The sequence below is a fragment of the Akebia trifoliata genome, chromosome 12 (assembly GCF_017979445.1).
Source record: "Akebia trifoliata isolate Shusen 1 chromosome 12, ASM1797944v1, whole genome shotgun sequence".
In the NCBI taxonomy this organism is placed as follows: Eukaryota; Viridiplantae; Streptophyta; class Magnoliopsida; order Ranunculales; family Lardizabalaceae; genus Akebia; species Akebia trifoliata.
In genome coordinates this window covers 36,464,253-36,491,353 of record NC_141386.1, presented here as the reverse complement: position 1 = coordinate 36,491,353, position 27,101 = coordinate 36,464,253, and the positions used below count along the sequence as shown (strand labels likewise).

General features: G+C 35.1%; 3 protein-coding genes across 8 annotated transcripts; 1 reads left to right on the top strand and 2 right to left on the bottom strand.

The window, feature by feature from the left end:
* The first annotated feature begins 2,513 nt into the window (after positions 1-2,513).
* Positions 2,514-6,909, top strand: LOC147390004 (heterogeneous nuclear ribonucleoprotein Q-like). Its single transcript, XM_086417839.1, has 9 exons — positions 2,514-2,653; positions 3,381-3,858; positions 3,963-4,079; positions 4,158-4,298; positions 4,391-4,567; positions 5,196-5,403; positions 6,218-6,393; positions 6,480-6,565; positions 6,651-6,909. Exons 2-9 carry the CDS (start codon positions 3,457-3,459, stop codon positions 6,793-6,795), a joined length of 1,452 nt encoding a protein of 483 aa, XP_086273965.1. The 5' UTR covers positions 2,514-2,653; positions 3,381-3,456; the 3' UTR covers positions 6,796-6,909.
* An 872-nt stretch (positions 6,910-7,781) lies between these two features.
* Positions 7,782-11,587, bottom strand: LOC147390003 (beta-carotene isomerase D27, chloroplastic-like). Of its 5 annotated transcripts, none has more exons than XM_086417842.1 (7): positions 11,100-11,564; positions 9,552-9,644; positions 9,032-9,093; positions 8,784-8,890; positions 8,513-8,608; positions 8,250-8,438; positions 7,782-8,162 (listed from the first exon to the last, which is right to left on the bottom strand). In XM_086417842.1, exons 1-6 carry the CDS (start codon positions 11,493-11,495, stop codon positions 8,389-8,391), a joined length of 804 nt encoding a protein of 267 aa, XP_086273968.1. In that variant the 5' UTR covers positions 11,496-11,564; the 3' UTR covers positions 7,782-8,162; positions 8,250-8,388. The 5 variants fall into 5 exon arrangements, with proteins under 5 accessions (XP_086273968.1, XP_086273967.1, XP_086273969.1 ...); XM_086417841.1 differs by having other exon boundaries at positions 8,309-8,438; positions 11,100-11,563; XM_086417843.1 differs by having other exon boundaries at positions 7,782-8,088; positions 8,309-8,438; positions 11,100-11,563.
* A 2,648-nt stretch (positions 11,588-14,235) lies between these two features.
* Positions 14,236-21,686, bottom strand: LOC147390002 (CBL-interacting serine/threonine-protein kinase 9-like). Of its 2 annotated transcripts, XM_086417830.1 has the most exons (15): positions 21,295-21,684; positions 21,029-21,091; positions 19,523-19,594; positions 19,233-19,340; positions 19,044-19,124; positions 18,030-18,083; positions 17,805-17,930; positions 17,627-17,716; positions 17,376-17,498; positions 17,127-17,234; positions 16,329-16,445; positions 16,145-16,201; positions 15,061-15,135; positions 14,888-14,958; positions 14,236-14,598 (listed from the first exon to the last, which is right to left on the bottom strand). In XM_086417830.1, the coding sequence occupies exons 1-15, from the start codon at positions 21,472-21,474 to the stop codon at positions 14,571-14,573; spliced, it is 1,353 nt and encodes a 450-aa protein (XP_086273956.1). In that variant the 5' UTR covers positions 21,475-21,684; the 3' UTR covers positions 14,236-14,570. The 2 variants fall into 2 exon arrangements, with proteins under 2 accessions (XP_086273956.1, XP_086273957.1); XM_086417831.1 differs by lacking the exon at positions 14,236-14,598 and having other exon boundaries at positions 14,884-14,958; positions 21,295-21,686.
* Positions 21,687-27,101: the final 5,415 nt, after the last annotated feature.

Below are 27,101 nucleotides of genomic sequence, written 5' to 3'. Positions count from 1 at the left end.
TAACTTTATAACCTAAAGAACAAGATAGGATTTTTGAAGAAGAAGATAATGATGTTCTTTGATAGAAAATTCTAAAATTTTCCACAAAGAATTAAAGCGAGGTTAAAGATTAAAATCAATTTACTATAAAGGTGAAGAGCTTAAAGATTACTAGTTTTAGGAGCAAAAATTATGGGTTTATGGCTGCAAATTGAAAATAAGGGTATTTAAATTATTTTTATTAGTTTAGAAAAAAAAAAAAAGAATAAGATCAAAGGGACCTAACATAATTTGGAAACATATATATTTATATGGGTTTCTGAAATATTCACCAAAATGTAGGGGGGTTGTCTAAATCATTCAAAAAATTAAACACTAAGGAGTCATATCACCTATTTGAAAATAAAAGGGGTATAAAAAATATTCACCAAAATATAAGGTGTGTTTAAATCACAAATATTGAGGGAGGGGGCAACAAAGTCAAATGTGACATTTCGTCAATTTGAAAATAGAAGAGTACCTCAAATATTTACCAAAATGAAGAGGTTTTCTAAGTTATCCAAGGTATTTAGTTGGGAGCAACAAAGTCAAAAGGGCATGTCATTAGTTTAAAAACACATGGGGTCTCCAATACACCACAACATGGAGGGACTCTGGTTCACCCAAAATATTTTATTTTATTATTATTATTTTTTTGGGAGGGGGGAGCCCCCTCTCGCCACACTTGGCTCCACCTTGGTGCTGTTGGATAGAGTCAATTCTTTGATCCGTCTATGTATGCTTTATATCTTGGTCTTTTCCCATTCTAAAATAATGGTTAATGCACATATATTGGGATGGAAGAGAAGGGTCCTCTAAAATTTTCTTTCTGGTGTGTTTGACTGTGCATGGAAAATGGGTGGGAATCCATTTTTCATGGAATATCACAGTCTTGTATATTTATTTTCTTTACATGAAAAATGGATTTTCACTTGATCCCCATGAAAAAGTGAAATCTATCTCCAAAATCAAACTTACACTCTAGAAAGATTTTTTGCTCACAAAAAAGTCAATCCATGATTTTCCATAATCCCAAATGACCAATTACATGAGGGTAGTTTTGTAAATTGAAGATGCTCTCAATACACCTGGGTTTTTGTAATTGATTAATCTAAGATTCTGTAAACCCTTGAATTGACTTTTCTTTTACCAATTTTTTTTTCCTTCTTTCTTCATTTATCTTTTTCTCTATATTTTTCCAAGAGTACCCAAACAGCAAAATCCATTTTTTCCATAGTACCCATTTTCCTACTTCAAATTTCAGGGATTTTGATTTTTCATGAAATCAAACAGACACATCCTTTCTTTTATACGAAAGAAATTTTAATAATACCCACTTAATTAATAAATGCAACATTTAATGATCTTTATCCCTCGACCAAAAGTGGCGACTTTTTGTCAACTTAATGATTCTTAAAATGGAATATGTGAAATTATTTATAGAGCCTCCTCATTTAATTTTTAAAAATACTATAAAGGTAAGATATATGTATATATATATACCAAGGATCATACCAAGTTTTAAAGGTATACCGCGTGATCCAACAGATGAGATCAAGAGAAGATAACTAGAAACCATTTTGCAAATACAAAGTTTTGAAATTAAAGTAACCCTCTGTCATAATTTGTTTTAACGACAACCCCTCTCTCCCTTAACTCATTCATCTCTCTCTCTCTCTCTCTTTCATTAATATTCTCTCTTTCTCTCTCTTATGCCCAAAATTAGACCATCTTCTCCATCTATCAAACGTCTTCCTCTCATCTTCTATCTCATGTGAAGATCCTTGCACAGAACATAAAAACTCGTAGATCCCCTCTTTTTAATGATGTCATTTGCGTTTGATACCCTAATCCCAACCCTAAATCTCTCTCTCTCTCTCTCTCTCTCTTATTGTTAAAATCATAACCCTCACTTTCTTTATCTCTACTCTAACACCTTTCTCTCTCCCCCTTTTTTTTACCATACAAATTAGTAGATAACCTGAGTTTTAAAGCATAGGAAATTTCTTTGGTTGAATTTTTTTTTTTCTATATTACTTACTTCTTTTGACATAATAAATATCGATGTTTGATTTTTATATAATCTGATATATTTGATTCTTCAAATATGTGAGTTTTAAAGTATTTATGATAATTAAAGATGAGAAAATTACTTCAAAGTTAATCAAAGGGCTATGCTAGTTTGTTATAATTTAAAATTTTTCAATAAAAGACAACTTGATTTGATTTCTGAAGTTTCAACTTATTGGACAAAATTAAGTCCTTAACAAATTTAATATTTATTTTCCAAATAAAAATATGATTTTGTGATGAGCTGAGCACTTTCTATTCTCATATTATAATATTATAGAATAACAAAAATTATTGATAAATAAGTTTAAATGGAATTTGAATGTGTTGTATGGACTCGGGGTAGTCAACTCGGCAACGATTGGGGGGCGAGACGTGATACCGGGCGTGAATAAAATAGCAAAACCAACAAATAGTGTTTTGGAAAAGGTAATAATCTTTTTATTTTATGGTGAGGTGATCGGGTAACATTCCAATTTCCAAACCAACAGAGAAAGGGAGAAGACGAAAAGGAAAGGAAGGAAAGCACTATCACTGAATCAACGCTCTTCCAACCCAACACTTGGTAAGCTCACTCTCCCTTTCCTCTCTCTCTGCTTATTTTATTATGCTCTCTCTCTCTCTCTCACTCTCTCTACTTAGGTTGTTTTCTTCTTCTTCTCTCATTTCTAGGGTTAGGGTTTCCTTGCTCTATTTGATTTCCATCTTCGAATCTCTCCTCTCCCTTTCGGTAATTTGCCTTTATAGGGCTTCGGGTTTGAGTAATTAATTTTCTCTATTTTTGGATTTTCTTATATCCGCGTTTTCCCTTTTGGGCTTTCTTTCATTTTGATTTTCTCTTCTCTTCCAAGTTCCAGTTAACAAGTATGATCTGGTTAGAGTAACCTCTGTTTTTATTTATTATATAATTTGTTATTAATTTATTGTAGTTTTTATGAATGATTGCAATGTGTTCAAGATGAAATTTTTATCTAAACTCTGGGAAATTCTCTTGTCCCACTTGCACCTGTGGGGATCCTCTTGATCATCTCTCTGATAAAGGCCAGATTATAAAAGATTTACCTGCTCAGCTCATGTAAATCCATGCTTAATAATCAGTTTTTTATTTGTCTACCCTTTAAAGAAATCTGTTGGATTTTACTCTAAAGGCATATCTAATGGCACCCAAATTCCTCCAAAAAATTTTCGTACCCTACAAAACCTGCTGGCCTTAACAGTCTGTGGTCTTACCCACCCCAATTTCATATCCCTATGTGCCGTAAGTACTCCTGGCTTCTGTGCTTCTTCCACAGTTGCCGTGCAAGTTTGCAGGTTTTCTAGGTGGTTAAACACAGAAGGTGAATGACAAGAACCTGATCCTGAGCAGCCATGGAAGAGGAAGCAGTTCCTGTGGTGGAAACGGAGGAGCGGGTGGACCTCGATGAGGATAACTATATTGAAGAGATGGATGATGATGTCGAGGAACCAACGGAGGAGGATATAATGGAGGGAGCTGGGGATGAACATGTGGATGTAGAACAAGAACACTTGGAAACTGAGGAGCGCGGGAAGGATCCATCGAAAGAAACTGATGGAGCTGACAATGCTGTTGAATCTGTTGAGGGTGAAGACAATCCTGCTTCTTCCATTAATGGAGATGACGGAGATAAGCATGCTGAACTTCTTGCCTTGCCTCCGCATGGTTCTGAAGTTTTCATTGGTGGGGTCCCTCGAGATGTTAGAGAAGAAGATTTGAGAGACCTCTGTCAACCAATCGGTGAAGTTGTTGAGGTGATTTATGTAACCTCTTGCCCATATGAAATTCATGTACTTTTTTATTTTATATTATATTTGGGGTGTTTCATCTTTGTAATATTTTCACCATAATGTAACAGGTAAGACTAATGAAGGATAAGGATACAGGAGAAAACAAGGGTTATGCTTTCATAACTTTTAAAACAAAGGAGTTGGCTCAACTAGCCATTGAAGAGTTTCATAATAAGGATTTTAAGGTGATCTTGATTCTTGTTTGGTGATGGGGCTTGGCCTCCTCATAGTCGACTGATTTGACACATACTTCATACTTGCAGGGGAGAACTTTAAGGTGTTCGTTGTCTCAAGCAAAACACAGGTTGTTTGTAGGAAACATCCCAAAGAACTGGACAGAGGAGGAGCTAAGAAGAGTTATCGAGGAGAGTGGTCCTGGGGTTGAAAATATTGAGCTCGTAAAGGTGGAGTTTTCATGTTGAACTGAAAGTTATATAGCTTACATTTTGAACAGATTTAACTGCTTACCACAATAGTCTTTTTGTATGATTTATAGGAACCACAAAATCCAAGCCGCAACCGTGGTTTTGCTTTTGTTGAGTACTACAACAATGCTTGTGCAGATTATGCAAGGCAAAATATGTCGAGCCCAAGATTTAAGCTGGATGGAAACACCCCAACTATCAGCTGGGCTGATCCTAAGAGTGCGCCTGATCCTCATGCTGTTGCGCAGGTAAATATTGAAGATTAAGCATGTGAAATTTTTGTAAACATGTACATCTCTCTCTCTTTTTTTGTTTTTTGTTTTGGAAGAGCACCATATTTATATTTTATACTGTTCGGTCAAAAGTTTTTCAGAGTGAACACTTAGGCAATCTCTACACCAAACATTTTGCATTTTCAATATGCAAGTTGGGCAACCCAGGAAATCTTGTCCCCTTAGCGCGTGGGCAGAGTTTCCGATGTACATATAATGTTATGATTGTACATTATCTAGGCATGTAATATAATACATAACATAAGTACTTTGGCGTAAAATTTCCACAGATAATTCATAATTCAGTGTAACAATCAATATATCATAATCCATAATACTGAATCATGCGACAAATCAGTAAAGGTGGGAATTGGAGTTATATAAATAAAAGATTTATGAAATGAGCAAGATATGCAAGGAAAGATAGTTTAGAAAAAAATGATTCAAAGAAAAAAAATTGGAGATTTAAAGTAAATGAATTTAACTCCAATTTGTAAACAACTGAAGTGGATAAAGTGACACCTAGGTGCCCACTTTTGCGTTGCTGCCAAAAATTTAAAGCAGATCATGTATTGTGAAGTTGAGTACAATTATAATTTCTCAGGTGAAGGCCCTTTATGTGAAGAACTTGCCCGACAACACTACAGTTGAACAATTGAAGGAACTATTTCAACGCCATGGGGAGGTCACTAAAGTTGTTCTGCCACCTGCTAAAGTTGGGCAGAGCAAGCGCGATTTTGGATTCATCCATTTTGCTGATAGGTCAAGTGCATTGAAGGCTGTAAAAGAAACAGAAAAATATGAAATTGATGGTAATGCTCTCTCTCTCTCTCTCTATCGCTCTCACAACCGATTTTAAAAATATAAAAAGGAAAACCTCAAACTAATGAAAAAAAAGTTTTGCTAAGGATATTTTGGCCTCTTTTCATTTATATTGAATGTTACAATCATCAAAATGCTTTGTGTTCTAGTTGGTTGTATTCTGCAAGGATGCCTCTGGAATGGTTAATATTTTGATAGATGTAGTGCCAGGCAACATTTTTTTTATCAACATTAAGGGAACAAATTGATCAAGTACTACTGTTTTACAGTGACCACACAAGTAAGGTGGACAATGGTAGACTGTTGTCTATTTATCAAAAAAAATGAAAATAAAATCAGAGACTGTCTTTCTACTTGTCTGATATAGATGGGCACACATGTAAAGGTCAATATCATCCCTATGTCTACCAAAAGAAAGCCCTAATTCCTTGTCCTAAGGATTCAATCTATCACCTTTTGAACGTCTGGAGAAAACGTGGATGGTTCACAAAGATGTTAATATATTAGATTGTTTGGGGTCATTTGATAAAAAGATGATTGGTCGGTGGTCCCTACTGCACATCATGCATGTGACGTATATGGCACTGGTAAGTTGTTCGACCTCCCCTCCAGAATTAAGGGTATTCCTCCTAAATTTACTGCCTATTACTCTCCATGGAGTCTACAAACCTAGGCTTTTAAAGTTGCCACTTGTTTGCTCTACTTTTCTTGAGTTTGGATGAAGAACATGCTGAAAGATTTCATGGAAACCTAACCATTGATTACTTTCTATTTGATTATGGACTCATTAAATATGAGTTACAGGCCAGGTATTGGATGTCTCTCTTGCTAAGCCTCAGAATGACAAAAAATTTGATCCGGCTTATCCTTACAAATCGGGGATTCTCCCGGGTTATCGTCCTTATCCTGGTTATGGTTTTGTTGGGGAGCCTTATGGAGCTCTAGGTGCTGGATACGGTGCTGCTACAGGATTTCAGCAGGTTGGTTAGATGGGCTATTATCTATTTCTTTCCTTTGTGTTTCTTGAACGGTCAATTTGATCGCATGGATTTGCATGTGTGAGCAGCCATTGATATATGGGAGGGGGCCAATGCCAGCAGGGATGCAAATGGTTCCAATGGTCCTACCAGATGGTCGACTAGGCTATGTTCTGTAAGTAGTCTCTTTCTATTTACCTGAATTTATATAAAGGTACTATGGATTCTGTTTAATCTTCCCTTTTATGTGCAAATTGTAGTCAGCAGCCTGGTTCACAGGCACCGGCGCCTCCACCTCGGAGGAATGATCGTAGCAGTAGCTCAGGTGGGCCGCAAGGACGAGGCCGAAGTGGTGGTGACAGTAGCAGCGATGGAAATCGAAGCCGAAGGTACCGCCCTTATTAGTGGTAGGGGATTAGAGGGCTATCTTGTAGTTGGACAATTTATTCTACCCTAACAAGTAACAAACGAGGACCAGGCTTGTCACAATAATTTTGAGAGTTGAGTCACCTTCTTCCATTTGCTCTTACTGTGATCTGACTTGATTTGCAAATGTTATCAAATTTTTTTTCCTGACATTGTTCCAACGGGGCTTGATGATAAAGAAAACTGTGTTTCCAGATTTAAACCATCCATTGAATTCAGTGTTATTAGTGGGTGAATATTTTTTTAGTACTTGTAATTCCTGGATACAAACAAGAATAATTCTGAATTGACCTCTGGCTGGAACCTCATATAGCACTTCTTGACGTGAAAGTGGGTACAAACCACAGATACTTTTCATCGAGATACAAGTGAAAAAGCATATATGGTTCATATACACTTTCACGTCCAGAAGTGCAATAAGAGGTTCCAGCTTGAGGTCACTCCAGCAGGACCCCCTACAAACAAACATTTGTAGTCCTGATAAAATCCTTTTGGAGGTGAATTCCATTGTGGCTTTAAATTAAAGTTAAAACTTATGCCCAACCATAATCGGACCTGTTGGCCATTGATGATCTTAAATATATACTTTTTTAATTATTTCATTTTTGAAGGATAAAAAATGAGAGTCTAAAGGGAAGGTGATATAAAATGGTTAGTATCATCCATAAAACATTGATCTGATCTCATAGATTAACAAGACAACTGATTTGTGAGATAAATAACTCAATAACAAAGAACGAGATGAGATGATTTTAAGCGGGCAACGTGCAGACTTCAACTGAATGGATACAGGTATCATTAGGACTTTCATAGAGAATGTGTGCGTCTATAAATGTCTGTAATGGATAAACATAAGACAACCATTTGACATAATGGCATTCTATCTTGTAGCATGAGTTGATGGAAAGTCTTGATGATTTTGAACAAGGACTACAACACGGAAAACTAAGGTTTGCAAGTGTTGATACCACGACTAAGGTTCAAAACACATTGAGTCCAACCCATATACATAATCTCGGTCATGTAGCAAATGATAAAATTTTACATACAACTTTATATGGCAAAGGAACCTAGAGCATTCTACTTAATTAAATAGAAGGCTTCTCGCTACAGATTATCTCAAAGTCTTATCACTTACTAAAAGCAATAATCGTACCAACTCAAGGCATATGATAGGAATTTGTCCGCTTGGCTGATAAAAATGAATAGGGGAAATGTACATTTTCCACATAGATTCCATTGGCTCCCTCGTGCCCAAAGTATGAGATTTATCTGCCGAGGCTTCACAAGAGCAAAACTTCAGTTTCTTCCTCAACATTTGACAAAAATTCCGAACTCATTATTTTCTGGATAATCAATTTCTATAAATAAGATGATGCAAATATCAAATAATCTATCAAATTCAAATAGCTAAAGTTATGCTTTCATGGTACCAAGGGAAGATTCAGCAAGAAGTTGTGCTTCGAGTTCCAATGAGAGATGAGTGTGTTACCTATTAAGACTGGATCAACCTGAACTGCCATTTTCAAATGCTTTGTTGTTCATATTTAGACTCCTCGGATATTTAACTTCTCATGCTTGTAATTTAGGACAAATGCTTGCGTTGGGATTTGACATGGAACCTATTAGACAAAATCTTATAGTCAGAGGATGAAAATTTTCTGTGTCATGTTCTTTTAGAGTTTCTACACCTTACATAGGCTAGCATAGCAAGGTTGTTCAAACACTGGATCTTTCTCCAATGGAGGCGGCACTTGGCCGTACACCATATCACAACTCATATCTTCAAAATCTGCAGATAGAAAGAGTCTAAGTTGCTATAATGTGAGAAGTATCACAAATTTGAATGTATGAGCAGATTTTAATTCTACAATTGTTTAGAGTTATTACGGTAATGCAGTTTTTTTTTTTTTTTTTTTTGGGGGGGGGGGGTGCACATAGATTGGTCAGATAAGATGAGAACCTACTTGGAATCATGGTTAAGGGAAGTCCAAATTCATTTGTGAAGAAATCTTGAGTAGGAATCTTGCACATATTCACGCACATTCCAACGCACCCGCTATTTTCCAAGTACCTTAACATGACCCAAAGAGCTTTGGTAATGGCTTGGGATAGTGAGAAAAATACATGCAAGAAAAATAAAAATGACAGAGACTTCCATCTCTTGCAAAGTGTGTTCTTGGGAAAGTTAATACCAAAGAAGATAGCAACCTACCTGCACTTTTTTATATGGACTCCACTTCTCTGTTTCACCCCATCTACCTCCACCTCCATGACCTAAGAGATCCTCTCATCACTTAGTATGTAAAAGAGATCTAAACAATTAATTTCAAGTACTAATATGTTAATTTGTGCGTACGTGTGTGTGGTAAAAATGTTTAGACTGCACGAGTGATTTCATTAGGAGAGGTTAATTCTTGAAAGCCCACTCAATGTTCTTGCCTACCCGAAGCAAACAAGTAGTGTACAGATAATCTGCATTCCCCACTAATCAAGTTTGTTTCAAACAAAAAAGGTAATATGGCCCTCGAGGAATGATGACACTGTGCTATCATTAAATAATTGATATTTTGAGGGAACCCAACAACGTAGCTAATAACGGTAGTGGTTCTTTTTTTCTTAATGATTCTATATGAAGGGTATCATGTAAGGTTCCACCAGTTTAGACATGAAAAACAGAAGATGCACCTGAAGAAAAAAAAAACATTAAATAAGGTAAGCCATGTAACATTTACCTCAGAAGGCCCAACTAACCAGTGGAAGAATGGTACTGTAAGCGCTGCATTGAACTCTGCAGCCCATTTTGTTGGTGGAAACAATTTTCGAAACTGCAATGGTGACCAATCAAAATATCCTTTACTAACAAACAGAGTTACATCTGCATAAATTAATGGACCTTCCATTCTAAAGCCAATTTTAGTTTACAGAAACTGCTAGCAAGTAACCCCTTCAGCATTGTTGAGAAGATTCAACCTCATGAAAGACAAGACAAAAAAAAAAAAAAAAAAAACTTTCAATGACACTTATGTTTTTCTATGTAGTTCTTAAATTAGAGAATGGCAGCAACTAGCATTTCTCTTTGAACATTCCTTTTTTAAAATTTTAATTTCTAGAGGTTGAATCAGTTTCCCACTTCTATATCTTCAATTTGATGACCTTGGTACCAACTAAATGTCAAGGTTTTACATAACATTACCGACTTGGGTAGAGAACGTATTTGATGTGAGCCCTTCGCATAGCAAAGTCATACTAAGTGTGCAGTAGACACTACAACATTCAGTGAAAATTCTCTTTTCATTAACATAAAAAGTTTGACCTTCTCCTCCTAAAGATGCCTTGTTGCAGACTTAATTGGGCCCACTAACCCCACCATATTTGAACATCTCTTACTAGACAGAAATAAATAAATTGTGTATGAAAAATGACTAAGTCAATGATAGTCGTCATCGACGCCGACAATAACAAAACCCTATCTTAAAGATTTGGGGTTGACTAAACGAATCCTATTCCTCCATTCTACTTTGTCTAACACCAAATTCTATGTTATTGAAATTGATTTTATATTTGCTTTACCTAGAAAAAAGAAGTTTATATTTGGATTTTCCTTTTGCTCCTTTAGGACCTTTCACTTGAATATTCTTGTAATTGAGATTATAATTGACTACCATTGAACATGCCCAAACCATCTTAATTGACTTTCAGTTAGTTTATATCTTCAATTGGATCTACTCCCAAAAAAATTCGGCCGCATTAGTTTTTGTATCTTCTTTCCAAATTTTTTTACTTTCACCCATTTCAGGATCATCCTCTTTGCTACACTAAATTAATTAACATGATATTTCTTGATTGTCCAACATTCATCTCTTGAGATAAAGGAAGTGGTCTCTTCTTTGTGGTAAAAAATTAATGGGTATCAATCCTAGATTTACATTCTACATACTTGATCCTTTTTCTACTCATTCCAAGGCCCTTTGACTGCAACATCACTCTTTCCATAATTGCAGTTTTGTATTGATTCCCTCCCTCTTTAGTCTCATTAACTAATACTACACCATTCCGAAAATGGCGTAGTACACCAAAGTACATGTACGATAAATAATGCATCTGAACAGAACGCGTCACATAGAGCTTGGGTCTTAATTTCAGAATGTAATCAATGGAAGCTCACATAGAACTCGTGTATGCTTGGGCAACATGCGCATATGGATCAAAATAATTAAAGGTAGCAGAACAATGTCTGGGTACTATATACTTTAGTGCTGAATAATAAAAAACCAACGAACCTGAGCAGGAGCACCTGGAGGGAGCATAGACAAGAGAACCTCTCTGACAACTTGTTGCTGTTGTTGACGAGATCTTCCCTGCATTACTCTTTTCGATACATCCACAAAGCTCTCGTAATTGTAATCCAACAATCCAAGCTGCCTTGTTCTCGTTTTAATACCACCACTAGTACTAGTGGATGCTGCAAATTTCTCCATCTTTCGGCCGAATAGTCCCATAAACACCCTCTCCACCAATCCGTCTTTGTATTCTGTCTTCTGTCCCAATGGCGCCGGCTCTCCCGAAGGTTCAGCGATTCCGCAACGGATACTATAACCTCTCCTTTGTTTACAAATCCAATTCACATGTGGTTGAGATCGTAACCCAACTGTCTGCAAGCTGAGGACCACCTCCATGACTTATATCTATTCCTTCCTTCCTTGTGATTACTAACTCTCTCTCTCTCTCTCTCTCTAAATACGGAGGTACATTCGGTCTGTTTATTTAGTTATGTTTTGCTTCCAAGGATTTAACACAATCTAGAGAATTTGCTTTTTCCAAACAAATTACGACCATAACTTGCATACGGGGCCTTGGCGGATATATCTATTGAAATGACCAAAGTAACCCTGCTCTTCTGATGCAATGCAAATATTTTTTGTCATTAAAATTGATTTCAAGGACAGATTTTGGCAAGTTTTGAATGATAAAATTTGGAAGTTCAGGAGCTCTAAGTAGTGGACCCATATCATTAACAATTGAGAGGCTGCGAACCAACAAATGCATTTTGAGGCTAAGTTTCATCCACGCAAGTCAGTTGGGTAACGAATGATGTGTGTTGTCTTTGGAATGAGTTGGAGACTGGTGAACAATTATTCCACATCCACCTCCATGTGCCCTTGGAATTAAGCATTTGAGGGTATTTGTGGTATAAAAAAACATTTGAGGGCAATTTTGGTAGGAAATTCAATTTTCAAGATGTATTTAATGCACCTAAACATTGGCTAGACATTATTAGGGGTGCAACTTGGTCCGATTCAAACCGAGAACCAAACCAAACCGAAAGCTTTGGGGTGGTTCGGTTCGGTTTTATATAAGTTGCAGTTCAGTTTCAGGTTACGAAAATGGAGTATCGATCAATTTGATTAGGTTCTTAGATCAAACTTGTATAGAATCGAACCAAACCAAGAACCGAATCCTATGCAATAAATAAATAAATATATATCATAATTATTATGAATTATTTTAGGAGTTAGGACACGAATTAATGATCTTTTATGAATAACTAATGATTTTTTATCAACAGATTAGTGATTTAATGTATTAAATTTTAGGTTTATCATATGTTTGTTTTTTTACATTAAAAAATATTACTTACAATTTATACAATATTGACAACCCGTAGAATCGAACCGAATCGATTTTAGTTCGGTTTCGTTCCAATGGAATTTGGTTCGGTTCTGATTCTTATTTAGTGGAATCGATTTATGTTAATTCAATTCCAATTTGACCTCAAACCAAAGCAAGTTGCACCCCTAGTTAATATAACATAGAACGATTACATGTGCTTGAGGGAAGTAACAAGTAGTTGAGATTCTAAATTTATTTATAACACACCGATTAATAAAATTAAATATATTAAGATAAGATCAAATATAGAATCTAATGAAGTGACCTCAAAGATTGACCTGATTTCACACTTTGCTTATGTGGAGGTTTGTACAAATTATAGATGCTTTTCATTGAGATACAAGTGAAAAGCATCATGATTCTGTGCGCACTGCCACATAGAAAAAGTGGGAAATGAGGTCAATATTGTGATACTTATGTTAACAAAGGCATCTTTTGGGATTTCATTAAAAAAGATTTCTTAGAAAAATTAAGAGTGTATTGGGGCGTTTCAAAAGAAGAGCATTAGATTATCACAAGTCTTTAAGTGTGTGTTTGGTAACACTTTTGAAGTTTGAATGGAGGTGGTTCACTTTCAAAATTCAGACTTTAGAAACTTTGTTTTCGTTTGTTTTGGTTCAGATTTCAGACTTCAGACTTCAGAACCAAAATTCATATGTTTTAAACCAACGATGGAGGGATGCTAGATGAAACTTTTGAAATCTAATTTTTTTATTCCTAAAATACCCTCCTCAAAATCTTGATTTCTATCACTTATCATTTTTTTTTATACGAATCTTAAAACTCTTATTTTTAACTTTTCTACCTTTCCTTTCTTTTCTATCTCTCCTTTCTTTTCTATTTCTCCTTCCTCTACAACTGTATTGTCAAAGTCTCTTCTTTTTTCTTGTTTCGTATTCGAAAACTCTATATTTTTATACGAACCTTAAAACCCTTTATTTTTCAACTAGAAAATGAATGATTGCTTATTATTTGAGTATTACCTTATTGGAATATAATTTCTCAAGTATGAATTTAATTTGTAAACAATAGTTTTGGAGTGTTTGATTTGTTAAAAATCGAAATTAAATGTATGAATGATTTCATTATGCATAACATGTTATATTTTTTAATTAACAATTTATTAGAATTACAAAAAGGTAATATTGTCAAAATGACCAATATGTTTTAAACTTCTATTTGTAACTAGAAACTTTTAAAAATGATAGACAAACAACTTTTTCAAAATAAGATTTCAAATTTCAAAAAACAGACTTCAGACTTCAAACTTTACACTTCAACAGTGATACCAAACATACCCTAAGAAATCATAGATTCCAATTATTAAAATAATATAAAAAAAAAAACACCCTTTTAAGAATCTTAAATTTCAAAACATCCCAAAGGAGTGGAACTCTCAAAAAAAAAAAAAAAAAATCATAAAAAAGATTCGCTAAGCAGACTCTCATTTCTTTATTTGCAGATAACATTTGAGAAGAAATGGGTTCCGTTGTTTTTAAGAAAAAAGAAAACAGGAACGCCATAGAAAAAAGAGAGTAAAGAATGAGTCTAAATTGACGTCATTTATTTTGTAAAGCAATGATATGTCATAAGTAAAATTCGGTGTGTCAATAGAAATCCTCTAAATTTATTGAATTTCCCTTCAGTTAGCTGCTGAAGGTGATGAAGGACGTCCATATTCGTTATTTTTGCAGTTATAGGTAGAATCATATGGCATAGCAAAATAAAATAAATAAATAAATAAAATGAGGGAATGTCTTTTTCCATTGCAAAAAAATAATAATAATAAAAATTTCTCAAATGTCATGAGTTTGTAATCTGTTGTACGAATTCAATGCATTATGTTTATTAGCTCCTTTGTGGAGGTCTGGATACAGATTTATTTCATCTCCTTCGCACACATCCAAAAACAATACTACCTCATGCACCTTGAAAAAAAAAAAAAAACTATTAACTCATGTATGTATGTTGCTGTTAAACAAGGGCACTCGAGAAGATTTACCATGTCCTTCCATGGACCATTACTCTCAGATATAAATGCATGCTCATAATAAATATGGAGAGCAACAATTAAGAAGCTTCTACCCAGTGGAAGTTTTGGTTATTGCCCTGCACAAGAAAAGCTAGAGTCAGGCCACAAGTGTTTTTAAAGTCCGACTTTGAAGCAGTCAGCCCGCTTCAAATTTTGAAGGAACCCTCCTTGTTACAAGATACGTGACATTTTGTATTTATTTTGCGCCTCTACATTTTTGTCAATATTTAGAATACCTCCCTAGAAATGCCACATGTAATCCAAAGGAGAGCATTCCCTCTCCTTTGAGATTTAGAAGTGGGATGGCCACTTCAAAGTTTTTTCAGTGTTTTTATGGACTCCATGCAAATGCATCTGACAAATCACCTTGTCTCTTCCGGGATTGCTTCAGACTTCCAAACGATATCTTTTAATCCAGACGAGAAGCTTTTATAGAACTGTCATTTGTTCAAAAAGTTGAAAATACACATGGGTCAGTCAGAATGCAGTCCTAAATCTCATTTTTATAAATAAAATTTGAGAGTTTAACATTGACATGCCTTGTGGAATTCCAATGTGTCCCCTCTGGTCTTACGAAGCTCCACCATGTGCAAAGAAGGAGCCACCTCGAACACCTAAACCGGAAATGAAATAAAATTCTGATTAACCTTTGAAACTACCTGAAGAAAGCTGTTTCCCAGATATTCTAAGACAAGTGAAACATTGCTCAAGTACTTTGAACAAATGCGCCAATACCAAATGAAGCGTTGCCTAAGTGCAGATGCAGGTGTTAACTGATACAGGTATTGATTGGGTCTATGTTTTTAACTTTTGGCAGACAACCTCAGGGTACAGCAGCAGTTTATATATGAAAGCTTGGATAACAATTTCATAAAAACCCATCTCAAAAATAGAACATAAAATACAGGAAACATGTCACTTCTCCATCGCTACAACACTAATGTCTAATTAATTTGTTCTAGATTCTTTACTTCATTTTCCACCAATTTATAAAAGGGATGTGCTAAGGTCTATGACTTCGATCGGATCTTGGTATCTTCCACAACCATTTTTCTTCCATAAATATTCTTAGAAGATTATCCCTTTTTTTTCACTTTTAGTGCAAGAAAGCAATGGTTTTGTTGTCACTGCTCAATTTTAATTTTGTAAATATCTTAAAGTTTTACTGAAAAGTGACAATAAAAGTTTATTTTTTTTGCACTAAAGACAATATAAATATCTTTTGGAGGTATTTATGGAAGAAACATAGTTGTGGAGGATGCTAACGTTGTACTGAAGTCTCAGACAATACAACTCCCCTTTATAAAGTATTTGTACACATAATATAGTAAATTTTTAATATAAAATGTGGACACGTTTAAGATGTCTTTGACACACACACCCTACCCATGTTGGATTGGGGTACCGACAAGTCTTTCACACACAAACCCCATACTCATGTTGAATTGGGGTACCAATGCTAAAAGAAAATCTAGACTCTAGACTTGCCATAGTCTAAATACTGAACCAACAACAATAGGAATAGTGTTCCTCTCGAACTAAGAATCAACTAATAGTCAATTACTATGTTATACATCTAGAAATACAAATTGAGCTCTCATTGACCAAGGAGTAATTTAGTACCTCTGTAGCTACAGATAGGTGCCCCTTCCTTCCACTCTTGTCACCTTGCAATTTCATCTGCAGCATGGTTTGTATTCCAGATCAAACCATTATTTAAACAAATGATGTCCACTGCATCTTTATCGAGATAAACTTGAACACAACAAAGAATGTGAAATGAAAGCTGAAAAGAAGTATTGTTTACCTTGTAATTTTGTTTGCGCACATTGAACCCAAGAGGCTTAGCAGTTTCCTCAATTTTAGACATTATTTCATTCGCAGGACACTGAGAAGTAAAACGTGTTTCTCGGTTGACAATACCCTATGATTTGGAAGTACAAAAAAGGAAACAGAAAGAGCAGTGGTCAAAATCCCAAATTAAACCATTGAATGAGAAGTGACGATGTTGATTTCCTCCCAAAATTTCCCTAATTGAGAAATTTCTTCCAGAAATGTGGGACCTTGCATGAAAAAAGATATGAGGAACACTTAATATTTATTTATATGTTCTTTTTAATATCAGCTTATTTATCTATTCTTTGTGCTGAGATGGCAGGTGGTATCAACCTTCTACATCAAGTGTGAGTAAAAGAATGTCATCAACAAAGATAGATCACATCCACTGCCTTCCTATCTTTCAGCCTCTACTCTAGTATTCAAAGGTTAATCCATTACATTTGGTTGTTTACACCATTGTTTAAAATATTGGAATGTGTCGGTCGATACATATACCGAAACTGATACGGAACATTGACTCTGAAACATTGAATGTTTCAGGAATGTGTCAGAATATATCAGTTTGTATTGAACGCAATGGCCAATACCGTATGATTTTTTCATTAACCAAAACGTTCAATTGATATGACATTTTAGACCTTGGTTTACACTGGTGTATACATGGCTAGCCTTTGGAACCAATGTTACAATCAGTTACATCTTTTAGTCAACCTAGTGCAATGCACTACTTGCATATCTATGAAAATGTTCATCTTACAAAACTTACCTCTTGTTTCTCGAACAAATTTCCAAGATTGAATCCCTGTGACCTAGAAATAAGCTCAAAAGCATTCATTGATACTGGTCTCTCCTTCCTTTCCATTACAAGATGTTCCTGCAAAAAAGGAGAAAAAGAACATCAGGTGGCAGTTGTCATGCTTGTGTATGCATTGCTCCCACTTTAAAAGTGAAGGTGTGAATGACATGTTCTATCTCAGCTCAACATGATGCAAGGATGAAGATGTGAATGGTTTACCTCTGAGTCATTGAAAACAGCATCAACATCGTCCAAGCTAACATCTTCCCCTTCTTCAAAGTCAGGTGGCCTGTAACCTTTCTTAAACCAATCATTTTCTAAAATTTCTGAAATTCGTATTCTCTGCAGAAAATCACAGAATACACACATTAAAAGAGCTTGTAAACTTTATCCAACTCATACTTCATAGTAGCAGGTCAGCAATGACTTCAGAGTTTGAATTAGTGAACAAGTTCATTACAGAAACTTACAGTAAGAGGATTTGGGTCAAGGATTCGCTTAATCAATTTCTTTGCACCAGATGAAAACCACGAAGGACACGTGCAATCAGCTTTAAAGATCTGCAGTTTGAGCATAATAACACATCAGTTCTCTGAATTTGCTTTTCAGAATGAGAAAAGAGAGAATATAAAACATTTAAATACTTACCTTTCTATACAAAGCCATAGTGTTTGAGTCATCAAAAGGCAAGTAACCAGCCATAAGAACAAAAAGAATGACTCCGCAAGACCATATATCGGCCGTTGTACCATCATAACCTTTATCATTGATCACCTGGCAATATAGTTTTCAAGCAAATAGATATGATCAGGTATGAAATGCAGTAGTGTAATCCATTGCTCTCATAAAGGCATAGAAGATGTTGATAAATACCTCGGGAGCAACATAATTTGGGGTTCCACAGGCAGTGTGAAGTAGCCCATCTTCCTACAGTAATCAGAACATCAATCAAAAAAGGTCATTTCTTAGTGTAAGAATATCTTGAGAAACAGAGATGAGTTTCATTTGAGGCAGCTGGTCTACAAGATATTGAATGCGAATAAAAAGTACAACTCACAAGAGAAACACAAACTAGATAAAAGAAAGGTCATCATATCTGTTAGTACTGACAGATACACACTACGCTGAATAGGCTCCATAATTTCTTATAATAACATCGCCCAAAACATCCTATGAAACACATATTGCCCACGAAGATGTAACTGGTTCAGCTTAATTTATGTAAACTTGTCCCATTTCTCCATCATAGATAATTACTAAATTCACCAGGCATAGTCTTTTCTACTAGATAGCATGCTCGTATAGTATGTATACGAAACAGAAACAATTTCAGATTACAACAATGAATTTCATAATTACAAGAGACTTTTTTTATTTTTTGATAATGGAGGGTGTCCCAACCCTGACAAGGAAGTACTAATCCCTTTGGATATAATGGCAAAAGACTCTTGCGAATATAAATGTGAAACAAAACTTTATGAAACTATATGTTTTAATATTCCCGTAACAAACTTAAGTGTCAATATCACCAAAGTGAGACCACAAAGCTCCAAGCAACCTATCTTCGGCCAATAAACAGAAGCCAATGAATTTTTGCACAAAACCCTACAAGAACCCAATGACACGCCAAGTCCCTTTTATTCCAGTGGTGGTGACAACATTGTTTCTGGGCCTTTTTGAATGTGCATTTGGCCTGGCTCAAGCAATTCCAATATTTAACTCCCCTCAAGCAATTCACATCTTCACTAAAACACTGACTAGGTACTGAATTGAATTTACTTTCCATTCTCATTCCACAAGTATATCATATTGTCCACTTGTATTGCACATAGAACCTACTCTTATTAAAATTAGAAGGAAAATTTGTGATGAGGGCATGATACCTACCCGCACTTGCTGCGAAAGTGCACTTAAGCCAAAATCTGAAACTTTAAGAACACCATAAGAGTCCAGAAGTAAATTTTCAGGCTGCAAAAGATGAAAAATATAACACTCAATTAGTGAATTGTCACTGCATAACTAGCAGAGTCAAAGTTGCCAAATAGCCAATATTCGCTTAGGAGTAGTTCGTTAAACCTTCAAATCTCTGTGATATACGCCTCTACTGTGACAGTAATCCACAGCATTAATGAGCTGCTGGAAATATCTTCTAGCATCATCCTCCTTAAGCCTCCCATGGTTGACCTTAACAATGAAAGATGAGATAAGGCAATGTCACAAAATCATAGCTATGAAAATGCAAGGTTGCTTTCCTACTCCGCCACATATGCATGATATCAACCCATGTGGTACATTACACCATTTGATAATTGATTAAATTCCAGAGAGGTCCTCAAAACATATTAAACTACGCCCCGAATGCTTACTATTTTGTCAAAGAGCTCGCCTCCATCAACAAATTCAAGCACAATGTATATCTTTGTCTTGCTTGCCAGGACCTATATACATAATCACAGAAATTAAATGATTTGACTGGTACAAGCAGAATCATTGAAAGTGAACTATATTTGACAAAAGCAACTCATAACCATAGATAATTAGATATAAGGAAATCAGTAAAATTTAGCAAGCCATTGTCTAACAAACTGAGCTATGGGTCTAAGCCACCCTTAAAATACTCTTTCATAGGATGGATATGGGAAATAGTGATTTTTCTTTTAAAAAATAGATAGTGCTAGATACAACGTGATCTATAAAACACCAAGTACAGATCCAAATTCTTTTTGAAGACTTCAAGAAATCATTTTTGTGCTCTTCATCAGTACTGGCCATAAAAAAAAGTAATGTGTTATGAAATCTAATCCCCTCTCTTCAATAAAATATTAAACATAAAGACAATCCTTTTCTGAACAATATTTTACAACCATTTAATTTTCTCTATCTAATTTGCAATCAAAGAGACGTTACAACACATTTCTAAGGTGCACTACATGTTAGACAAGTCAATAAAACCCACGGTCGTATTAGATAGTGGGGCTTAGCCATGCTTATAATTGACACACAAATTTTTTATTGATTTAAAATAGCCTATCCCATAGAATGTGAACAAAACTTGCCCATAATATTCCTTCAGATTTTTATGAAGGGGGAGCGTTATTGACACCCACCTTTTTGCTAGTCCCCCCCCCCCCCCAACTGAAATGTTAAATGACAATAATGTGATACCCTTTTTGAATTTATTATTTATCATGTGATGAATGCATGTGGTTGGAGCGTTATTGACACCCACCTTTTTGCTAGTCCCCCCCCCCCCCCCCCCCCCACCCCAACTGAAATGTTAAATGACAATAATGTGATACCCTTTTTGAATTTATGTGGTTGGATACACGGCTGACATGGTAAGGACGCATAACCATATATCATTTTCATCGGGATACACAAAAAAAAAAGATGTATGATTCTGTGACCTTGCCGCATCAGCGACGTATCCAACCGTCTCTTGCATTCATTTATTCATAATATTAACCAATGGCAATCATTTGGAAGTACTCCCCAATTATCACATTAATGATGACATGGTGGCAATTAATTTTGAAATAAATACAGTAACCCCACCACCCCCTGCTCAGCTGAGCAGGCAATCCAATCTGTGGACCCCACATAGATAGAAAGAGTTTTCTAACCTCAAACAACTTTTGCGGTGTGCGTTGTTCATGTGGTCAAGATTTGAGGAAAAACAAAAGCGCGTCGAACATATGGCCGAGATTTGAGGAAAAACACAATAATGGTAGTATTTTCCTAGACATATATCCTCTCTCATCTCAGCCGTCGCTTTTGTATGGCTAGGATCATTGAATGGGCCCACATTCGAAAAGAGAGAAAAAAAACAAAAAAAGAAAAAAGGGGGAGAGGATTTGCATGATTGATAATACCTCATAGAGTTTGATGACATTAGGATGCTTGATCAGCTTCATGGTTGCAATTTCTCTTTTTATCTGTTGTTATTATAAAGTGTCATAAAATATTCATCAGAATCAGAATATATAAATATAAATTAAGAAACGTATACATCCTCCAGATAATAAGAGAAGATTTCTTCTTTAAACAATCAAATAATTAAAAAATGGAAAGAACTGTTCCATCGAGATTCTAATAATAAATAATTAAAAAGAAAGAGAGAGAGAGAATAAATAAGAACCTGTTCGACCATCTTGTGACGGAGGACCTGATCCTTGTCTAAGATCTTGATGGCTACGCTCTCACCTGTTTCAATATTTTTGGCATACTTGACCTTGGCAAAGCTGCCCTCTCCCAAGGTCTTCCCCAACTCGTATTTCCCCACACGTGTGCGGATCCCAGCTGCAGTGTTCCTGCTCATTCTCTCCCAATTTATTATTTATTATAAATATAAATATAAATCTCACCTTCTACTGAACCTTCGATCTATGCATGTATGTAGGTAGCCTATACGTTTCTTCTCTATATCTGTAGAATGAGGAAGAGAAAGGGAGACGATGCCCCTACTATTTCGTTTGTAATTATATATATATTTAGAGAGAGAGAGAGAGAGAGAGAGAGAGAGGAGGAGAAAAAACAGAGACACAGTTCTTGATGAGAATGAGATGGAATTGGGAATAAGATAGAGATAGAAGATGCGGGACCCACTTTCGGTGGCTCTTGTAATTTGTGTCGGATGATTTGAGATTAACGGCGCAGATCTGTTATAAATCCACGTACACAATTGATTCACTTAAAATTTTACAAAATTGCAACTTCCTTCCCGTGTCTTTAAAATCAATTGCTCCACTTAATTTTTTTCAAAAATTATATCTACCTCCCCGCATCTTCAAACCCCCAAATCACATCCGTATCGAAACCTCCTCATATAAAAGCTAAAACATCGAAAATTCAAGTACCCTAACAAATCTAAGCCTATAAAGTTGATTATGTTAAAATCCAATCATTCTAAAAGATCACGAAGAATACGAGTAATTTGTCAAAATCCCCTCCCTCTTTCGATTCCTTCTCTTCTTTAGATTCTACTAGTGCTTCAAATCTTCTAGTTTGGAGGTTTGACGAAATCCACTATTAATGGTGGACTAAATCGATGTATTTTGTTTCCGAAGTGAGATGAAGGTTTTTTTCATCGATTAAGGTTAAATTGCCACAGAGATGGATGGGGTAATGGTCGCCCAAGCCTTTCTATCGTAACCCACGTCGCCAGAACTGAAATTAGCAGTGATTGGATGGGAGGAAAATATGGAAAGGTTGAGGGTTATGGTTAGAAGAGATACATAAATCTGAAATCTGGTTTTGGAATTTTTTTTTTTTTTTTTACATCCGTGGGCATCGAGGAGGTAGTTGTAATTATTAAAAAGTTTTTAGTGAATTAACGAGCACGTGTTTTTTAATCGATTCTATCATTAGATCTCATTCAAACTTGTTATATCCAATAGCTGAAATTATTTGTTTGTATATTGGTTTAAGATTTTGGCAGGGGAATGCAACCCATAAAAATGGTTTACAAAAATGAAAGACCCATGATTCTTCAACTTGTAAGCATGGGATTAAAAGTTTCGGAATGGGTTGATTTTTGGTGAGGATGATATTCCCACCACATTCTCACAAAAAATCAGTCAATTCCAAAACATTTAGTCCCATACTTACAAGTTGAAGAATCATGGGCCTTTCATTTTTTGTAAACCATTTTTATGGGTTGCGTTCCCCTGCCAAAATCTTAAACCAATATACAAGTTTCAACCATGTAGGACAAAACATGTAGGGCAAAAGGTAGGGTAAATAGTAGGGTGCCGAACATTTTCCATATATATATATATATATATATATATGAGGACGGATCATGGGACATATGTAAAAACAATGGTTTTTCAAAATATGGGTTAGAGGTTTTGGATTGAGCTAGTTTTTTGTGAGGATGGTCTCTATGATGAGAAGATCATCTTCACAAAAAATCAGCTCAATCTGAAACTTGTAAGTCCATCAAAAGTGGTTTACAAATTATTGGTAAAAAAAGACGGTCCACATTCTAAATCACTTTTGATGGGGTTAGAAATTTCATATTGAACTAATTTTTTTAGGATGATCTTCTCGTCATAGATATCATCCTCACAAAAAATCAGCCAATCCAAAACCTCTAACCCATATTTTGAAAAACCATTTGTTTTTACATATGTCCCATGATCTGTCCCCTATATATATGCATTCAGATTAGATATTATCGAATTGGACTTTGCAATATCCGAAACTCATTCGAAACCTAAAATAACATCTAAATTCAAATTTGATATTCGAAAATTTCAGATAATATTCGATTTTTCGAATTCGGATTTCGGTTATCTATTGACAGCCCTAGAGATAGATGATGCGGGAACCACTTTCCCCGAAACACCGACATTTCGGTGGCTCTTACAATTTATCGACTTATCCCACTTTGCCCTTCTCTTTCAGACTTGCATTTACGAAAATGTCCATTAAGTCCAAACTCCAAACACGTTCATTTACTTCTTTCACAGCAATGGCTCACGATGACGGAAAAGGCTCACGGAAACGACTACGATTAGACGACGAGGGCTCGACCACTCTCTCTCTCTCTCCAGATATGCCTTTTCTCTCTCATTCTCTCTCTCTCTATGTGTGCTAGGATTTTAGATTTCTCTTAGTTTTTTTTCCTAAATCCCATCTTTCTCAATAAGGTTTCTTCTTCCAATGCTTCAACCTCCCTCTCTCTCTCTTAATATTAACCCGTAGAACCTAATTTCTTCTTCTTAAAAAAAACAAAACAAAGTTCGTGATGGATCGAATGGGATCTGGATTGTAGGGTAGAGATTTTGGATCAGTAGTGGAGTGGTCTTGATCCGGTATTGAACCGATCCGTTGCCAGCTCTAGATGGTAGGTGAAATATGTAAGGCTTAGAACGAGTCAAGTTCAAGCCAGATATGTGACACCCATATCCATATCCGGATTTTTTGTTTTATTTTTTTACTTTCATTAAATTCTATTCTAGAAGTACAACAAGAGATCCATGTCACGGTTACAAGACAGACCTGGGTTAAGACATTCGTCAATCTTCTACTAAGTCAGAGAGAAGTGTTGGAAGAGCTCAAAAGACCATTTCTTTGGATGATATTTCATCAAGATTGGCAAAGGGCCTTGGAAAAGAGGAGCAAAAAATCAGGAGACTACTTCCAATCAGTTCTAATTATGCAAGCCAGGGGTTGGAAGGGATCCCTTCTTTGCATAATATCTAGATCCAATCCAACCGAATTAATTGATCCGAGTCGATTGGATTGGATAATTTGAAAGTAATTTATTAAAAAATGTTGCTTAATGTGACTTGAATTCAAGACCTCTTCCCTTTTGAAGAGAAGCTTTGACCACTACATCTAATACGAATTTTTTGATAAAATATAACATACAACATATAAAATAATATATCATTTGGATATAGGAGGATCTAGGGATAGATTTGTTTTTGACACATATCCGACTCGGGTCAAGGGACATCAACCTATATCCAACCCATATTTTAATTCAGATATACTTGAAGAAATCAAACCTGTTAAAATCTAATTTGGATCACTCAAATTTTTGATAAAATCCAACTCATTTAAGTCCTAGAAATATAAGCGTGTTTGGAATTTGGACTTACTGGACATTTTGGTAAATGCAAGTCTGAAAGAGAAGGGCAAAGTCGGACAAGTCAATAAATTAAAAGAGCCATCGAAATATCAGTGTTTAGAGGAAAGTAGGTCCCTCATCATCCATCTCTATCATATTCCCAATTCCATCTCATTCTCATCAAGAACTTTGTCTCGCTCTTCTCCTCCTCAAATGGTTTGAAATTATCCTACCCAACTGATCCGGATCAATTAATTCGGTTAGATCGGATCCGAATATGAATTTAATGAAAGTAAAAAAAAAAAAAAACAAATCTAGATATAGATATAGGCAGACACATATCGGACCTGAACCTGACTCATTTTAAGCCCTACATATTTCACCCACCATTTAGGACTGGCAACTGATCGGTTCGATACCCAAGTTATTTGTTCAAAGTACTTGAGTAATGTTTCACTTGTCTTAGAATATCTGGGAAACAATTTTCACATGGTGGAACTTCGTAAGACTGGAGGGGACACATTGGAATTCCACAAGGCATGTAAATGTTAAACTCTCAATTTTTATTTATTTTTAATGAAATTTAGGACTCCATTTTGACTTACCCATGTGTATTTTCAACTTTTTGAACAAATGGCAGTTCTATAAAAGCTTCTCATCTAGATTAAAAGACATCGTTTGGAAGTCTGAAGTAATCCCAGAAGAGACAAGGTGATTTGTCAGATGCATTTGCATGAATCCATAAAAACACTAAAAAAACTTTAAAGTGCCCATCCCACTTCTAAATTTCAAAGGAATCCTCTCCTTCGGATTAGATGTGGCATTTCTAGGGAGGTATTCTAAATATATGTATTTTGAGTATTTCAAAAAGATTTATCCAACATTGAAATCAAAAATAAAAAAAATTTAAATCACATTTATAGTATCAAGCTCACCACTTTTTACTGTCGAGTTCAACATTTTTTTTTTGGAATTAAACATTTTTTATTGTCAAGACCAACATTTTTTAGAAAATGTAGAACTTGACTATAAAATTGTCGATTTCAACAAAAAAAATTTTGAACTTGACATTATAAATGCTATTATGATTTTTTTTTATTTTTTATTTCTTGACCTTGACATTGGATAGATCTCGTCATCAAAAATAGACATTGGATTGATTTTCTCGAAATACCAAAATGCATAGATTATAGTTGTGAAATAAACACTCCAATCAGAATTACAACGGAATTTTCAAAAAATTTAGAATCCCAATTTTGTTCATCATTTTTTCTTACAAATTATTGAAATAAAAAAAATACATCTAAATGATAGAAAATAGGAGTACATCATTCCCTATTAGTCATACATCACTAAAAATTGTCAGAAATGATTGTACTAGCCATTGAAAAACCCAATATGTGAAGAAAATGAGAAAATGGCAGTTTGGGTATTCCAAAAAATATTATAAAGGTAGATGAGGTTGAGGGGCGATTTAGATATGACTCAAACATGAGGGATTATTTATAACAAAACCCTATCATAGGTTCTATTAAGTAAGGGTCAGGTTCAAGGGACATATGAGAAAACATATGTAAAAACAACGTAACATTAATAAATTTTCAAAATATGGGTTAAAAGTTTTAGATTGAGCTGATTTTTTGTGAGGATGATCTCTATGATGGGAAGATCATCCGGAAAAAAAAAATCAGTCCACTTTGAAACTTCTAACCCCATTAAAAGTGATTTAGAATGTGGACCGTCGATTTTTTGTTAATTTTTGTCAATAATTTATAAATCACTTATAATAGATTTCGAAGTTTCTGATTAAGCTGATTTTTTGTGATGATGATCTTCTCATCATAGTGACCATCCTCGCAAAAAATCAGCTCAATCCAAAACCTCTAACCCATATTTTGTAAAACCATTGTTTTTTCATATGTTTTTACATGTGGCCCTTGAACCGCCCCCATTAAGTAATGTTCCCTAAAATTATAAAAAATTACATAATGCACCCTGTGGAGGGACAATTCTAAATTTTCATTAATTTTTCCATGGTTACTTGATGGTACATTTATTGAAATTTTGTTTTTCTTAATGCCTTTGCTCCCTCTTTCAAGTGTAGAGATTAATGATTCAAATTATGAAGATCAACTTTTGTTCCAGTCATCAAGATCACCTTTTATAATTTTCAAGATTAAAAGTTTGCAAATTGTCGATTTCAACGTTCGAGCATGAATAATTGTGATCAATATTCAAATTGTCAAGGTTGACCTTGTCACAATCGTTGATCTCAATGATCATGGGACAAGGTTCAAATGATATGTCCTTCAAAGTTGTCAATTTACCAATTTAGCTAAAGTCTGACTTGGGTTCAAAATCCGCCT

Bases quoted from the DNA above. Each gene is read 5' to 3' on its own strand.
- LOC147390004 (XM_086417839.1), top strand. From the start codon at position 3,457: ATGGAAGAGGAAGCAGTTCCTGTGGTGGAAACGGAGGAGCGGGTGGAC. The intron at 4,299-4,390 runs GTGGAGTTTTCA...TATGATTTATAG, and splicing joins AAAATATTGAGCTCGTAAAG to GAACCACAAAATCCAAGCCG. The intron at 6,394-6,479 runs GTTGGTTAGATG...ATGTGTGAGCAG, and splicing joins CTGCTACAGGATTTCAGCAG to CCATTGATATATGGGAGGGG.
- LOC147390003 (XM_086417842.1), bottom strand. From the start codon at position 11,495: ATGGAGGTGGTCCTCAGCTTGCAGACAGTTGGGTTACGATCTCAACCA. The intron at 9,645-11,099 runs GTTCGTTGGTTT...TCACCATTGCAG, and splicing joins CTCCAGGTGCTCCTGCTCAG to TTTCGAAAATTGTTTCCACC. The intron at 8,891-9,031 runs GTAGGTTGCTAT...GGTCATGTTAAG, and splicing joins GTCCATATAAAAAAGTGCAG to GTACTTGGAAAATAGCGGGT.
- LOC147390002 (XM_086417830.1), bottom strand. From the start codon at position 21,474: ATGAGCAGGAACACTGCAGCTGGGATCCGCACACGTGTGGGGAAATAC. The intron at 16,202-16,328 runs GTAAACAATACT...ACCATGCTGCAG, and splicing joins TGCGCAAACAAAATTACAAG to ATGAAATTGCAAGGTGACAA. The intron at 14,959-15,060 runs GCATGTCAATGT...AACAAATGACAG, and splicing joins ACACATTGGAATTCCACAAG to TTCTATAAAAGCTTCTCGTC.